This window comes from Macrobrachium rosenbergii, chromosome 13 (genome assembly GCF_040412425.1).
Source record: "Macrobrachium rosenbergii isolate ZJJX-2024 chromosome 13, ASM4041242v1, whole genome shotgun sequence".
Taxonomy (NCBI): Eukaryota; Metazoa; Arthropoda; class Malacostraca; order Decapoda; family Palaemonidae; genus Macrobrachium; species Macrobrachium rosenbergii.
In genome coordinates this window covers 39,026,413-39,044,620 of record NC_089753.1, presented here as the reverse complement: position 1 = coordinate 39,044,620, position 18,208 = coordinate 39,026,413, and the positions used below count along the sequence as shown (strand labels likewise).

The 18,208-nt window shown below is 38.5% G+C and overlaps 1 protein-coding gene and 1 long non-coding RNA gene across 4 annotated transcripts in view; one reads left to right on the top strand and one right to left on the bottom strand.

Moving 5' to 3' along the window:
- Window positions 1-18,208, top strand: part of LOC136845216 (uncharacterized) — a 549,715-nt gene that overhangs the window by 41,457 nt on the left and 490,050 nt on the right. The gene's annotated exons all lie outside the window — the stretch shown is intronic.
- LOC136845214 (glutamate receptor ionotropic, NMDA 2B-like) overlaps window positions 1-18,208 on the bottom strand; it is a 510,777-nt gene that overhangs the window by 49,892 nt on the left and 442,677 nt on the right. For both annotated transcript variants that reach the window (XM_067115285.1, XM_067115286.1), the window contains exon 12: window positions 13,450-13,633. In XM_067115285.1, the coding sequence (XP_066971386.1) occupies window positions 13,450-13,633 (184 nt within the window). The remainder of the gene's footprint in view (window positions 1-13,449; window positions 13,634-18,208) is intronic.

Sequence of the window (18,208 nt, the reverse complement as noted above, 5' to 3'; positions counted from 1 at the left end):
CTCTCTTAGGGGGTTAGCGCCATCAGTGCACCTCACGCGGTGCACTGTAGGCATTACTTAAGGTTCTTTGCAGCGTCCCTTTGGCCCCTAGCTGCAACCCCTTTCGTTCTTTTACTGTACCTCCTTTCATATTCTCTCTTCCATCTTACTTATTCAGAGTTCAACTGCGAAGTTTTCCTCCTGTTACACCTTTCAGACCTTTTACTGTCAATTTCCGTTTCAGCGTTGAATGACCTCATAGTTCCCAGTGCTTGGCCTTTGGCCTAAATTCTATATTCAATTCTCTCTCTCTCTCTCTCTCTCTCTCTCTCTCTCTCTCTCTCTCTCTCTCTCTCTCTCTCTCTCTCTCCCAGAAATACGTTACGCTTTTTTTTTTCATTTTAATGCAGATTACTTCCCCACGAAGAAGCAGATAAGGTGTTGTACCCAAAGTTGCAAGCCTCAGATTCCAGCCGTGTTTTTTAAATTTCATTTTCCAGAATTTTTCGTTTTTTTTTTTTTTTTTTTTCATTTTGCCAGATGAATTTGCCATGTTTTTTCTCCAGCTCTCCTCATTTATTATGGACATTTACCCTGGATAAAGAGTTTAGCAGCGAGGATTTTGCCTTAGTTAAACAAGTGAAAAATGCGCCGAAGTTTCTTCAGCGCAGTCGAGTTTTCTGTACAGCGTATACTCAAGGCCACCGAAAATAGATCTGTCTTTCCGTGGTCTCGCTATAATGCTGTATGAGCCGCGGCCCATGAATCATTACCCGCGGCTTGGTGGTGGCCTATTCTATATCGTTGCCAGAAGCACGGTTATGGCTACTTTTAAACTTGAATAAAGTAAAAACTACTGAGGCTAGAGGGCTGCAATTAAGTATTGTTTGATGATTGGAGGGTGGATGATCAACATATCAATTTGCAGTCCTCTAGCCTCAGTAGTTTTTAAGATCCGAGGGCGGACAGAAAGAAGTGCGGAAGGACATTTACAGAAAACTAAAAATGATGAGAAATTTCGGGCTAAGGCTTCTTTTATTCGTAGGATTTGCAAAACTTGTATAACAACTTCAGGTTTATATCAACGGGTGCTTAGAAGTTATTTAGACGACATTAGGTTCAAGAGCAGGTTATGGAAATAACAATAATATTAATTTTCTTTTCTTTTAACTAAATATTAACACAAACCATTTGCAAGTCTGAAATTGTCCACTTTACAAGGTAAGCAAGAGGATGGAGAAATCACGTCTAGAACTGCGATTGTTGTTTGCCTTGAAAGAAAAGTGGGAAATTGATTTCATGTTTGGCACTTGCCCCACCTTCCAGTAGTAAAAAGAACATTTCATATTTTGAATTGGCCCCCCACCCCTTCCAGTCTCCCCAAAAAAATTTCATATTGGGAATTGGTCCCCCATTCCAATAAAAAGATATTTCATATTTGGAGTTGGTCCCCCCTTCCAACCACTAAAAATTTTTTATTTGGAATTGGTCCCCCCTTCTAACCCCCCATTCCAAGCAAAAAATGGTTCCCCATTCCAAGCAAAAAAATTTCGTATTTGGAATTGGACCCAGCTTCCAACCCCCCAAAAATTTCTTATTTGGAATTGGTCCCCAGGTCAAAATAAATAAATAAATAAATAAAAATTTCATATTTGGAATTGGTTGGCCCCCTTCCAAGCAAAAAAAAATCTCATATCTGGAATTGGTCCCCGTTACAACCCACCAAAAATTTGTTATTTGCAATTGGTCCCCAATTCCAATAAAAAAAAGGAAATTTCATATTTTGCATTGGTCCGCCCCTTCCCACAAAACAAGAAAAATTCAAATTTAGAAATGACCCCCACCCCCCCATTCCAGCAAACAAAATCAGTTTCATATTTGAAATTGCCTCAAAGGCCACGGGGAAAAAATGTAGATTTCACTACCAGTGTCGAAATTCCCTGCTCCCCAAAAATGGGAAATTCGGATTCATATTGAAGTAGTCCTGACACCCCAAAACAAATATATAAAATTTACAATGTGAAATTGTCCCCACCGCTTAAAACAAGTAAAAAATGCACCAAAGTTTCTTCGGTGCAATCGAGTTTTCTGTACAGCCGCTATAGCGTATAATCAAGGCCACTGAAAATAGAACATCATTCGGTGGTCTCGGTATAATGCTGTATGAGCCGTGTCCTAGCAAAACTTTAACCACGGCCTGGTGGTGGCCTATCCTGTATCGTTGCCAGAAGCACGATTATGGTTAACTTTAACCTTAAATTAAATAAAAAAAAACTACTGAGGCTAGAAGTCTGCAATTTGGTATGTTTGATGATTGGAGATTGGATGATCAACACCAATTTGCAGCCCTCTAGCCTCAGTAGTTTTTAAGACTTGAGGGCGGACGGACAGACAAAGCCGGCACAATAGTTTTCTTTTACAGAAAACTAAAAAAATAAAATAAAATAAAACAAAAGTCGAGCTGACAGGTTTTTGAAATTACGCTGTTTGAAAGTATTGCAAAATTTGTTAAATACTTTCAATATTGCACGTGTTAAAATCACAGTTAACCATAGTTATTATTTTCGATATCAAGACTATAAAAATTCCCATAAGATGGGTATGGTATGGAGGGAACACGATTTACACATTATTTTGCGTAAGAATTGTAATAGTTCTTCAAGAAATCAAAAGTTATGCAGAACTTTAGGCATTCAAATAGTTAATAGAAGCTTAGGCCCTTTGACGAAATGTTTATATATATATATATATATATATATATATATATATATATATATATATAAAATATATATATATATATATATATATATATATATGTATATTATACATATACATATATATTTTATATATATATATATATAGATAGATAGATAGATAGATATTTATACATATATAATTATATGTAATGTAAATTTATATATATATATATATATATATATATATATATATATATATATATACAGTATATATATATATATATATTTTATATGTACATGGTTCTTTCTACAAATATAATGTTTGGTACCTGTATATATATATATATATATATATATATATATATATATATATATATATATATATATATATATATATATATATGTGTGTGTGTGTGTGTGTGTGTGTGTGGTGTGTGTGTGGTCGCACGCATTTTTCAATCATACACCTATTCCCCTTTGACATCCAGTTGCTCACCTTTCGTTTTATTGTCCTTAGGAACGAGGTTGTCAGCCCCACGGTTTTTTCCACACGTTGGCTGTAACTTACCACAGCCGATTAATTATCAGGTGCATAATTTTCCGCATACATCACCAGAGACTCTCAGTTTTCCAGGAAACTTGTCCAAATCCTTTCACCCAGCCCGGAATCGATCACGGGGCTAGTTAGCTGAAGGGGGGGAGCATGTTTCGATTCCATCGAGTGTCCTAGTGCACGAGCCACCAGACCCTCGACTTCGTCAGGGCGTGCGTCACGTGACACCTCATTTGCCAATCCCGGAAGTGGAACCTCGACTTTCTCCGTGTTGACATTTGCGAGACGTCGCAGCTGGGAGTTAATTAACCGGAAATCGGTTTTGTGCGCAAAATACCAGAGGTCCTTTTCTGCTGGAGTAATGACGCGGTTGACAGCTCGTAATTATGTTTGTCGATATTCTTGCAGAGTGCGAGATGAGAGAGGGACATTTTTTGTCTATCTTGATTTTCTGTCGTGACGAACAGTTCTTGGGTCTGCACTCGTGAGATGCGTTTGGATGTCACGTGTGTGTATGTGTGTGTGTGTGTGTGTACAGGTCAAACAGCTGGTTCTAAAACCTTATAAAGCCCGTTCCCCTTCCTCAGATACACTAATGACAGATGCAAAAGGGTGTCTTTACCTACAGGTGGGAAGGTATTTATAAAGAATGTGTCAGGTTTTGCAAATGTCATCGATATAAAAATACGAATTTCCACACTTAATTGTGTAGTGACATAAACCTACTAAACCTAGATCCAAGACCCTTTATTGAAATTCCTCCCTGTAGGCAGGTAGTGCTGTCAGTGCACTTCATGCGGTGCACTGTAGGCATCATCACTTAAGATTTTTTGCATCGTCCCTTCGGCCCTTATCTGCAACCCCTTTCTTTCCTTTTTACTGTACCTCCATCCATAGTCTCTTTCTTCCATCTTACTTTCTGCCCTCTTCTTATTTGTTTTCGTAGGGCAACTGCCAGTTTTTCCTCCTGTTATACCTTTCAAACCTTTCTGCTCTCAATTTCCTCTTCAGCGCTGAATGACCTCATAGGTCCCAGCGTTTGGTCTTTGGCCAAAATTCTATATTCTACATATTCTGTTCTTTATTTAAATTCCTGTTCATTGCTTGTAATTTCAGAGAGTCACAAACATCTGTTTTTTTAACTGACATACTGCCCCATTTTATTTTGGATTGGGTGGTGTCTGTACGATTAGTTTCGGCAGAATTTTTATGTTTTCATCACATCGACCGTTGATGCTCAAATACTGTATGTTCGTTTGCAGTATTTTTTGTTTTCTGTAACAGGAAACTATTGTGCCGGCTTTGTCTGTCCGTCTGCACTTTATTCTGTCCGCCCTCAGATCTTAGAAACTACTGAGGCTAGAGGGCTGCAAATTGGTATGTTGATCATCCACCCTCTAATCATCAAACATACCAAATTGCAGCCCTCTAGCCTCCTCAGTAATTTTGATTTATTTAAGGATAAAGTTGGTCATAATCGTGCGTTTGGTAACGATAAAGGCCAGACCACCACCAGGCCGTGGTTAAAGCTTTATGGGCCGCGGCTCATACAGCATTATACCGAGACTACCGAAAGATAGAGCTATCTTCGGTGGCCTTGATAATACACAGTACAGAAAACTCGATTGCGCCGAAGAAACTTTGGCGCATTTTTTACTTGTTAATTGACATACTGCCCCGTTTTATTTTTGGTTTGGCGGTGTGTGTACGATTATTTTCTGTAGAGTTTTTAAATATGTTCCTTTGCAGTATTTTCTCTTATTAAATCGGAGCAAAATTGTTGACACTTCGTCAGGGATTGATGCAAACACCTAGGCAAGGGTCCTCATGATCGATCACATTGTGCCGATATTGCCTCTCATGAAAAAAAAAAATAAAAGCTTGTTAGGATAAAGTAATGACTTCATCAATACGCCATTATTTATTAACGAGCGTTTTATGCTGAACTTGTGTATGTTGCATTCCTGACAAATAAAGTAGATTTCATCGTAGGCTTTAATAGCTTCTCAGAAAAAATGAGAGAGAGAGAGAGAGAGAGAGAGAGAGAGAGAGAGAGAGAGAGAGAGAGAGAGAGAGCTAATAAATGCAATTCATAGAAATTTAAAAGACTTTATCTAAGACAGATAGAGACGTGATAGATGGTGTGTGTTAGTGTATGTGTGTGACAGAGAGAGAGAGAGAGAGAGAGAGAGAGAGAGAGAGAGAGAGAGAGAGAGATCTTGATGAACCGGATCAAAGAGATATATAGATTAATAATTTTTGGTGGAGAGAGAGAGAGTGAAGAAAAAGAGAAAAATTCAGTCATCATGCGGTGAAGACAGTATGAAAGAGCAAATTCAATTACCATCAGTTTTGGGAAATCAGTGAGAGAATTCAGTTCTCATCTGTGGCGGAGAGAGTTTGAGAGCAAGAGAATTCAATCCCCCGTAGGTGGGTAGTGCCGTCAGTGCACCTCATGCGGTGCATTGTAGGCATTACTTAAGGTTCTTCGCAGCGTTCTGTCGGCCCCTAGCTGCAACCCCTTTCGTTCCTTTTACTGTACCTCCTTTCATATTCTCTTTCTTCCTTCTTACTTTCCACCCTCTCCTAACAGTTGTTTCATAGTAGAACTGCGGGGTTTTCCTCCTGTTACACCTTTCAAACCTTTTACTGTCAATTTCCGTTTCAGCCCTGAATGACCTCATAGGTCCCAGTGCTTGGCCTTTGGCCTAAATTCTGTATTCAATTCAATCTATATTCAAGAGAATTCAATCGCCATGAGCAGAGAGAGTGTGAAAGGGAGAATTCAGTGTTGATCTCTGGAGGGGAGAGAGTATGAGACAGGGAGAGAATAAAGTCATTAATCATGTGTGGATGTATGATGGAGAGAGAATTCAGTCTCTGTCTTTGTTGAAAAGTGTATGAGAGAGAGAGAGAGAGAGAGAGAGAGAGAGAAAGAGAGAGAGAGAGAGAGAGAGAGAGAATTTAGTCATCGTGTGGATGTGGTTTGGAGAGAGTATGGAAGAGAGAAAGAGTATTAGAGAGATAATGAAGGAGAGCTCATGAAAGAGAGAATCCAGCTACCATCGGTGGTGGAGAGAGGGTGAGAGAGAGAAAATTCAATCTTCACCTGTGGTGGAGAGAGTGTAAAAGAGACAATGCAGTTACCATGCGTGGTGGAGAGAGTTTGAACGAGAGAGAATCTAATCTTTATCTGTGGTGGGAAGAGTATGAGAGGAAGTGTGAGAGAGAATTCAGTCACCATATGTGGTGAACCGAGTGAGAAAGAGAGAATTCAAGCTTCATCTGTGGCGAGCATACTGTGAGTGAGAGAATGGAGGAGAGAGTATGATAGAGAGTGAAAACTCGATCTTTATATGTGGCTGACAAAGTAGTGAAAGCGAGAGAATTTAATCACTATTTGTAGTGGAGAGAGAGAGAGAGAGAGCATTTACCACCTGTGGCTGAAAAAGTGATTAAAATATAATTCAGCACCATTTGTAGTGGAGAGAGAGAGAGAGAGAAAGAGAGAGAGAGAGAGAGAGAGAGAGAGAGAGAGAGAGAGAGAGAGAGAGAGAGAGAGAGAGAGAGAGAGAAATTCATTTACCACCTGTGGCTGAAAAAGTGATTAAAAATATTACCCACCATTTGTAGTAGAGAGAGAGTAAAAAATTTAGCCACCATTTGTAGTGGGGAGAGAGAGAGAGAGAGAGAGAGAGAGAGAGAGAGAGAGAGAGAGAGAGAGAAAGCCGAGCAGTGTGTGTGTGTGGGGGGGGACTTAAACTTGTTGCTGATCGAGTTGCATGAACCTGTTGCTTTTATCTCCCCACCTGTTGCTCGTTCGTTCATGTAACTCTTCCGCTTTGGTGGCTTCCCCGATCATGTCAGTGAACGGCTTTACTCTTCTGACTCGGCATTTCCCTGCGAAATGTATTTCCAAGGTTTCTTTCCAGTCTCTGGCAGGATTACTGGTAACTGTAGCTCTCTCTCTCTCTCTCTCTCTCTCTCTCTCTCTCTCTCTCTCTCTCTCTCTCTCTCTTTTTAGTTTCTGTAAAAGAACTGCTGAGATGGCTATTTGTCTGTCCGTCAGCAATTTTCTGTCCGCCCTCAGATCTTAAGAACTACTGAGGCCAGAGGGCTGCAATTTGGTATGTTGATCATCCACCCTTAAGTCATCAAACATGTCAAATTGCAGCCCTCTAGCCTCAGTAGTTTTTAAATCCGCCCTCAGATCTTAAAAACTACTGAGGCTAGAGGGCTGCAAATTGGTATGTTGATCATCCACCCTCCGGTCATCAAACATACCACATTGCAGCCCTCTAGCCTCAGTAGTTTTCATTTGATTTAAGGTTAAAGTTAGCCATGATCGTGCGTCTGGCACTGCTATAGGTGCCAACAACATAGGCCACCACCGGGCCGTGGCTGAGAGTTTCATACAGCATTATACGTTGTACAGAAGATTCGATTGCGGTTTATTTTTCCATTCTTTTTTTAAGTGCGTGGTTTCTACCACCAGCACCCCGTAGGGGGTTAGCGCCTTCAGTGTACCTCCCTCAGTACACTGTAGGCATTACTTAAGGGTTTTTGGAGCGTCCCTTCGGTCCCTAGCTGCAACCTCTTTCAATCATTTTACAGTGCCTCCATTCATATTCTCTTTCTTCCATCTGACTTTCCACCCTCTCAGACAGTTGTTTCACAGTGCAACTGAGGTATTCTCCCGTTACACCTTTCAGACCTTCTTACTGTTAATTTCCTTTTCAGCGCTGAATGACCTCATAGGTCCCAGTGCTTGGCCTTTGGCCTAAATTCTGTGTTTTCTACCACCAGCAGGAAAGGAAGAGGTTCGTCACTGGGTTATTTCAACCTCGGGAAAGAAACCTTCACTGGTGAGCTTAGCGAAAAAGGATGAGGAAGTGAGGTTCAAGGGTCACAGTGTTTATTAAAATGCTTTTTTTTTCTAGTGGTGACATTTACTTTGTAGAAAATGAACACTGACTTTGTGCAATTTTTAATTTCATTTTCATTCATTCATCACCATACTGAATGACCTATTTGGTCCCAGTGCTTGGCTTGTGGCCTAGACCGGGTATTTCATGCAAATCCTTCGGGCCAGCCCTATGAGAGCTGATTGTCAGCTCAGTGGTCTGGTTAAACTATTTCAATTTTAATAATACTTTAATTTGGGCTGGTTGGTTACACTTAAATGAGTTTGCTAAGGTTTTTAACGCCTTTAAAATATGAACATGATTAATATCAGCAATAATTCTTTTGTGTGATCTTTAATTTGTTTAATTTAGTTTAATTGAGTTGATGTTGATTTACTGTAAATGATATTATTTTAGCATTTTAACGATGTTCATATTTTCCTATGCTCATTGGTAGATATGTTCATTTTGTGATTATTTCAAATGTAATTTTTTTTTTCAGTTTGATTTAAGTTATAATTCGGATTTTGTGAAATATGTCACTGTGATTTCGTGTTCATTGTATTTCTCTAGTGACTGATTATTGTGAATTGAGCTAATATTTTCGTTAAATCTGAAAACCCTTACGTACAGGGTCAACAGACTATAAACATATATAGGCTATATATAATATATATATATATATATATATATATATATATATATATATATATATATGTGTGTGTGTGTGTGTGTGTATATACACATATATACATATATGTGTATATACATGTATATAAATACATATATACTTTTATATATTTACATATAGGCTATATGGATTGAACTGAATATAGAATTTAGGCGAAAGGCCAAGCACTGGGACCTATAAGGTCAGTCAGCGCTGAAACGGAAATTGACAGTAAAAGGTCTGAAAGGTGTAACAGGAAGAAAACCTCTCAGCTGCACCATGAATCAATTCTTAGGAGAGGCTGGAAAGCAAGATGGAAGAAAGGGAATATGAAAGGAGGTAGAGTAAAAGGAACGAAAGGGGTTGCAGCTAGGGGCCGAAGGCACGCAGCAAAGAACCTTAAGTAATACCTACAGTGCACCGCATGAAGTGCGCTGACGGCACTAACCCCCTTCCTACGGGGATGTTCATCATGTCACTCTTGATTTGATACTGCTTAAAAGTTGAATCTGTCGCCAAGGAATGTTTATTTCCTCTTAACAGTCTTTCCTCTATATATATATATATATATATATATATATATATATATATATATATATATATATATATATATATACATATATATATATATATATATATATATATATATATATATATATATATATATGCCGCAGTTTTTGGTAACACTCGTATTTTTCAGAATTTTTGTTATCACGTTTCGTAATATACAGGGGATCGATACAGCTCAGTTGTTGAGACTCTCTCTCTCTCTCTCTCTCTCTCTCTCTCTCTCTCTCTCTCTCTCTCTCTCTCTCTCTCCCCCCCCTCCTCCTCCTCCTCCTCCTCCTCCTCCTCCTCCTCCTCCTCCTCCTCCTCCTCCTCCTCCTCCTCCTCCTCCATATATCCTGTCTTCCCTGATCACGATTTAAATACTTTCACGAATATATTTTTGTGTATATGTAAACTATTTAATGAAAATACATAAAAAGAAGTGATAAGTGATGGTAGTACACACACACGCACATATACATACATACATGTATAAAAAAATACATATTTGTTTTGTCATTGATTCGTGACTTTTCTATACTCTGAAGTACTCATACCCCTTGATGTCGAGTGCACCCTACCTTGTAAATCATTAATCCCACAGGGATTAATGCATAATAAGCACATCTAACCTTCCCGGGATTCGAACCAATCCCTTTTGAGATTAATACACAGGGGATATTGACATATCGATGAGTAGTATAAAAATTACTATGGCTGATTTATATAGCCATTTGAGAGCAAAGGTTATTAATGGTACCTCCATTAGTTCCCTTTGGTCCCAAATGCCCAGATGAGAGAAGTGAATGTAAGTAAATGAGAGAAGTGATTATATAAGTGAAGGAGAGAAATGAATGCTAATAAATGAGAGAGGTGAATGTATGTAAATGAGAGTAGTGAGTATAATTAAATGATAGAAGTAAATATATGTAAATGAGAAAAGTTATTATATGTAAATGAGAGAATTGAATATAAGTAAATGAGTGGAGTGAATATGAGGAAATGAGATAAGTGGTTATAAGTAATGAGAGAAATGGATATATGTAAATGAGAGAGGTGAATATGAGTAAATAAGAGACGTGAATATATGTAAATGAGAGACGTGAACGTAAGTAAGTGAGAGAAGTGATTATAAGTAAATGAGAGAAGTGAGAAGTGAATGTAAGTAAATGAGAGAAGTTAATACAAGTGAACGTGAAGTAAAGAAGATAGTTTCAGTGGAGAAGGATTGAAAAGATGAAAAAAATCAAGATGCGCAAAATTACAGATCAATGTCTTCAAGTGCTCCGACCACGTGGAGAGAACGGAAGATGACAGGCTAGTGAAAAGGGTCAATTGGCTTCACATAAAGTAGTAAATAAATGAGTTTGTTTTGCGAGAGAAAGTCTACAAAAAAGCAAGAACTTTACCTAACGTTGGAAAGGGCATTTGGGGAAAGTCGGGAGAGAGAGAGGAGAGAGAGAGAGAGAGAGAGAGAGAGAGAGAGAGAGAGTTAAATTTCGCAGGTGTCAAAGAAGGAAATTCAGAAACCCCAGTATTTCAGGTGAGGCACTGCTGTTGTTGAGATGAAGTACCTGAAACAATCTCTCTCTCTCTCTCTCTCTCTCTCTCTCTCTCTCTCTCTCTCTCTCTCTCTCTCTCTCTCTCTCCTGCGCAGTTGGACTTTGTCGCTCCTGTGCAATTGGACTTTGTCATAAATTCTGGATCATTCGTTTTACTGTAATGAATACCTCTCTCTCTCTCTCTCTCTCTCTCTCTCTCTCTCTCTCTCTCTCTCTCTCTCTCTCTCTCTCTCTCTCTCTCTCTCTGGACAATTGGACTATGTCATAAATTCCGGATCATTCATTTTACAGCATCGAATACCCGCCCCCTCTCTCTCTCTCTCTCTCTCTCTCTCTCTCTCTCTCTCTCTCTCTCTCTCTCTCTCTCTCTCCCCTCTGCAATTGGACTTTGTCATAAATTCCGGATCATTCATTTTACAGTAATGAATAGTGATTAGAACCGAGATATTGGAATTCCGCTTTTGCGGATGAAGTTCCCGACGGAAAAATGAAAAATCTCCCCTTTCAAGAATTCGCCGCCTTTTCAATATTAAATGTCCACACTCGTATGAAACTCCCCATCTCATTCAGGTTATATTTTTAGATCTGGAAATTGGGCTCTATTGAGGAATATTTGCCAATTCACGATTTTGTCTGGTATACAGATGTATTATTTTTGGTTGCCTTTGTTCCACATTGTAGGCCATGTATTTTTGTTATGTAAAACAGTAATTTTGATACTCCAGAATGTTTTTCTATTCAGATTTTTCTTTCACTGTAATGTGGATATAACGTACTAAATTTTTATGTTCTTTTATATGCATGTATATATACATAAATATATATATGTATATATACATATATATATTTATATATATACATATGTATATATATGTATATATAATATATTTTATATATATATATATATATGCGTGTGTGTGTGTTGTATGTATGTATATATACACAACTCAGGGGTGTACATACAGAAAGCGTGCTTGCATACGCAACACATGCTTAAATATCTTAGAAGATAAAATATGTGTGTGAGAAGAAAATATGTATTGTATGTATGTATTTATGTATACACAACTCAGGTGTTTACATACAGACAGCGTGCATGCATACACACAGCACATGCATAAATAACTTAGAAGATAAAATGTTTTTTTTACTTACACTGAACATGAACACACACATTAATGAAATTTTCCCTTCATTTTCCAAGGAAGAAAATGTGAACTTTCTTTAACTGGCAAATTTCAGTTTTCACGAGAAATCAGTCCCGGATGAGATGAGAAATTAAGTTCTGTTTTACTTAATACAAGAATGGGATAGTTTACCATGATTATATACTGCCCTAAAATGGAAGACTGCAGTGTTTGCAAAAATACAAAACTGAGAGAAATGGTAGATACTGCAATTTTCCCTTACCTTACTACCGATTTCGTAGATACTGCAAAGAGGATCCCCTAAATACTCGTGGAAAGCACTGAAGAATCATTCTGAAACTGCAGTAACTTGTGTATTTTGTGGTGTTTCACGAGCCCAATAGGTGGCATATCTCAATTTAGAAAATTTTGCAGACACTGCAGTTTTCCATTTCAGGGCAGTATAGCACATTGCAAAAGCGGAAAATCGATATCTATACAGAAGAATATCAGCGAAGGAGAAATAAACCATTATTAGACAGGAAAGTTATAAATGAGTCAGTATTCGGATGCTTTGTTGCACAGAACGAGGAAAGTGTCACTAGTGACATGTGACTGTGATGTTATAATAAAAAAATAGGAAACAATAATTTTGAAATCTCTATGCACCTGAGTTAAATTTTATTCAAATCGGTGGAGTTGTGCAGGATGAATTTTTCTTCTTGAAGAAATTAATCCAGGAATAGGTAAATGAAAGCGTGCGCTTGGAAAAATTGCAATGAACTAATAACAATAAATACTAAAAGATAAAACGAGAAGATGATTAGATAAATGAACGTAATTGTAATTTCTCAGGAACCGCAATATGAATGACTGATGCGTTTAGTGAAGATGTAACAGATATGCAAATAAATATGTGAGTAAACAAATGAATTAATGAGCGAGTGAATAAATGAACACATAAACAAGCAAAAATGAATAACACTGTGACTATTTCAGGCCCTGTTAACTGGACAGAAATTTTCGCGAATTCAGGAAATATTGTTTTATGCGTTTTGAAAGAGAAGATATACACACAAGCTTAACTTGAGCCGGGGACATTAAATTTGCATAGAAGGGCAAAAGGCAGCAACACTATGTTTGTCGAGAGAGAGAGAGAGAGAGAGAGAGAGAGAGAGAGAGAGAGAGAGAGATCTGAAGATCCAGAAATAGGGTAGGCCTTAAAGTTCTGTTGTCCAGGAACGGAACGGCAAAGCTGAACACCGACCGAGAATGTCATTCTGAACCACGTAAAAAAAAAAAAAGTAATAAAAATAAATGGACAAGAAAACCAACGATAAAGACGAAAACAAACGTAAGAAAAGGGGGGAAAACAAACAGCCAAATAACGTCGTTACAGTGGCACTCACCCAAGAAGGCCGTGGGAGATATGATGCCGGTCCGCTTGGCCACCACAATGGCTATCCCGGTGTCAAGGAACGGAACGGTGAAATCGAGCACCTCCTCCCGCTGCGAGTTGATCTTGATGGAAGTCATGATCATGTCAGCCTTGCCGTTGATGATGGCGCCCGGCAATCCGGTCCATTTGCCGTTCTGTTTCCGCCGGCCGGGGGCGAAGGAGAGAGAAGCAGAAGGAGGGAGTTAGATGGAGGCTGAATAGAAGGAAGGAGGGAGGGAGGGAGGGAAAGAGGAGAGACTCACTCATTACCTTTGTCAACAGGATGGAGATAGGGGAGGTTGGTGGGGTTGGGGGGAAGGGATGTCCAGTATTACAAAGGGAGTTTCTCGGATTGCAGAAGGTGGGGCGTCCGGTCACTTCAAGGTGGTTTGTCGCAAGGGGTATCAGACCAGATGTTCGCAAAAGAAGTGTTTTGTTTATTTATTTATTTATTTTCTTTATAGCAGATTTGCCTTAGAGAGGCCCTTCAGAGATCAAGCATAGTTGACATAGAAATATTGATATATTATTTATTTATTTTTTAGAATTGCCATATTGTTTTGATTTTCTGGCTTAGATTTCCCATTTATTATATAGATCTGTCCTTGTGACACTTAAAGGATCAAGTAAAGTTGACATAGAACTATTTATTTAATATATCTTTATTTTTTAAAATTAAATATTTATTTATTATATATTTATTTTTTAAAATTACCATATCGTTCTGCTTTAATGGCTTATATCTCCCATGTATTGTATAGTTCTGCCCTAGTAACACTGCAAGGATCACATAAAGCTGACTTACAAACATATATTGATTAGGAACGTATTTTTTAAATTATCATTCCGTTCTGCTCTTCTTTCTTGGAGTGTAAATTTGAATGGCACGTAAAGGTCCGCTGGGTTCCTCACACCCTTAGAATGTCCCCAAAGCAGTATGACCCCTTAGGGGAGTAGTGCCATCAGTGTACCTCACGCGGTGCACTGTAGGCATTACTTAAGATTCTTTGCAGCGTCCCTTCGGCTCCTAGCTGCAACCCATTTCAGTCCTTTTACTGTACCTCCGTTCATATTCTCTTTCTTCCATCTTTCTTTCCACCCTCTCCTAACAGTTGTTTTACAGTGCAACTGCGAGGTTTTCCTCACGTTACGCCTGTCAAACTTCCTTTACTCTCAATTTCCCTTTCAGCGCTGAATGACCTCATAGGTCCCAGTGCTTGGCTTTTGGCCTAAATCTTATACTCACTCCTACTCCCAAAGCAGTATGAATGTACATCAGTTTAAGGTTAATTAGAAATTCTAACTTACAATCTAAGGATTTCTCCCTCAACTGATATTCAGAGGTCACACAAAGGTAAGGGTAGTAATTAAAACCAAAATGAAACCATATGGTATGTCGTAAAATTATTCAGAGTATATAAATTTTCAAAATATTTTCAGTCTCGATGAGAGTTCACCTAGAGCTATTCATGCATCTTATATGGAAGATTTTATGGGACATTTCTCCTCATTATAATGTTTACCTGGCTTCTAACAGATTATTTTGGGAAAGATAAGGGGTCAACTAGCAATATGCTAATTGGCTGTTTATGCCTGTGGTAAAGGCAATAATTTGAAGGACTATATATATATATATATATGTATATATATATACACAGTATATATATGTATGTATATATATAGATATGTATGTATGTATATATATGTGTGTATATATATATATGTATATATGTATGTACACATATATAATGATTTCCATATGAAAGAAGGATATGGTAAAATTAGAGCCGCCGTTAAAGGCCTCAAGGTAAGGAATTAATGAAGAGCATAAAAAAATCTCTAAGGTGATTATTTGGTGTAGCAAGTCATATATAATTACCGCCAAAGGAACAAGAAGCTTAAAGTGCCAAGTACCTAGAGAAAGACAGTAAAGAATGAAATGATTTTATCTACACGTATTAGAAAAATATTCATGCAAGGGAACTGACAGTATTTATAGGAAATTATAATCAATTTTCCAACACTGGCAATTGAATACAGAATTTAGGCCAAAGGACAAGCACTGGGACCTATGAGGTCATTCAGCGCTGAAGTGGAAATTGAAAGTAAAAGGTTTGAAAGGTGTAACAGGAGGAAAACCTCAAAGCAGTTGCACTATGAATCAATTGTTAGGAGAAGGTGGAGAGTAAGATGGAAGAAAGAGAATATGAAAGGAGGTACAGTACAAGGAACGAAAGGGGTTCAAAACTGGGACTGTGGATTTTCCGTAGTTGTCTCCTTCCGTTCTTGGGAGAGATATAAAGCCATTATGCTTAAAGAGCCACAAATAAATAAGAATAGAAAAAAAACTATCGTCTTAGTTTCTCCGGTAGAAGGACCATCTTCCCCGTCCCCCAGGACCTGTGTTCACCGCAGTGAAAAATGACCCTTTCCTTGATCCTGAGCCGCCACTGCCGTTCCCTTTAACGTCAACTAAGGCATTTCTTTTTTACCTTTTTATATATTTTTTCCCGTTTTCTCTTTCCGCTTCCTTTGCCTCTTAGCTGGAGGAAAAGAAAGAATGATCTTGGGAGACGACCTTCTGTCGAAAAGGGGGATGTAAAAGCGAAAAAAATTTTTTTTTATAAAAATAATTTTTTTATGCTTTTTGCTGGTTAAGGGCTGATTCACACCTGACACTCACGCTCACGCTCACGTGCACGCAATTGATCGCGCTCAAATATTCTTTAATGATAAACAAGCAGAGTATTCAAACCATCCAGTCAATCATTTTCGCTCAACTCCAGTCACGGTCACAGTCAAGCTCACGATCAAAGCCAAAGATATTTTGAACGTGCTCAAACTTGAGCGAGAGTAGGAAAATTATAATGAAATGTAGACTTTTTTTGAATTTGTGGACTTGTTTTTTTTTTTGGTAAGGTAATTTCTTTTTTTACAGTATATGGAACTTTTTTGCTTTTTAAGCAAACTTCTATTTTCAGTTCAAACAGGAAGGTTCGTTTTTTATTAGCACTATACTGAGTCCAGAGGTGGACAGAATATTTGCATAGCATTTGCGAATATAATTATATTTGATAATAAATTCATTAATTAATTTTGTGGTTTTTTTTACCTTAAGCATACAGCCAAACTTTCTCTTGAAGATATCGATTCTCTGAAATAGGTGTCTTCCTTCATTATATCTGATCCAATTTTGGACAAAATATACTCGAATGTCCCTTTTGGCATGCGGAAATAATTAAAGAATTTTTCTTCGTCATCTATAAGATGGGGATATAAAGTGTTATATTCTCCTTCACTCTTCACTAGCATAGGATGCACCAAAATCTCCTCCTTTTTTCTCTCCCGTTTCCTCATCCAGCGCTATGGCTATACCCGCTAATTCTAGAGCCGAAAAATCACACATGGTTCACCAATGCCAACACAAAACAAACTGAGCTCAGGAGAGCTTGAGCGGCATATGTGAACACACCAGTAAAATGAGCTGAGTGAGAGCTTGACCGTGACTTGGGCGTGAGCGTGAGCGTGAGCGTGAGTGTCAGGTGTGAATCAGCCCTAAGTGTGGGCCTCTTCTGTCGGTAGAAATGGTGTCACGAGACCACACTTTCTGACAACATTTTGCATCTTGTTGATTAAGCACGAGACCACACTTTCTGACAACATTTTACATCTTGCTGGTTAAGTGTGATCCTCTTCTGTCGGTGGAAGTGGTGTCACAGGACCACACTTTCTGACAACATTTTACATCTTGCTGGTTTTAAGTGTGATCCTCTTCTGTCGGTAGAAGTGGTGTCACGAGACCACACTTTCTGACAACATTTTGCGTCTTGCTGGTTAAGTGTGATCCTCTTCTGTCGGTAAAAGTGGTGTCACGAGACCACACTTTCTAACAACATTTTGCATCTTGCCTTTAGAGTTTGCACAAAGTAGCCAGTTCTGGTGGCATATCTGAAGTCAGGATACGCGTCATTTGTTGCCCTTTCTCCATAAGGGGGTTAGTGCCGTCAGTGCACCTGACGTGGCGTACTGTAGGCATGTCTTAGGTTCTTTGCAGCGTGCGTCCCCTCGGCCCCTAGCTGCAACCCCTTTCATTCTTTTGACCCTCTCGTAACAAATGTTTCATAGTGCAACTGTGAGGGTTTTCTTCCTGTTACACCTTTAAAACATTTTAACTCTCAATTTCCATTTCAGCGCTGAATGACCTCATAGACTCCAGCGCTTGGCCTATGGCCTAAATTCTGTATTCCATTCCATTCCTACCTTGAAAGAATGAAGGGCAAAGGGTGTCTAATACCTTTCCACAACTGCAGCAATGCGAATTATATCTGCACCTTAAGAGTACCTTTATAATTACTGTTACCTGGTAGAATTTCTATGTAATAAAACGCGTCTCAAAGGTTTCTGTTGTGTGTGTAGCACAGATAGTCTGTGTGATATAAACTCCACTTTTAAACGTGCCATTATTCAGCCCGAGGCCAAAGCCTCCCACCACTAGCCTTAGATGAGTATGCAGAATGAAGGTACCTTGGGCCTAGCTTCTGGACAGATCGTAACGTCATAGTGTCAGGACTTGCTGTCTCGATCGTCACATATATTGCCATTATTTCTTATATAATGCCATCATTTCTTACAATCTGGGCACAGCAGGGCCTAGTTGTATTCTATGAAACATTCCAGGAACGATGCATTTTTTTTAATAAACGTTAAAAAAAAAACACTTTTTTTTTTTA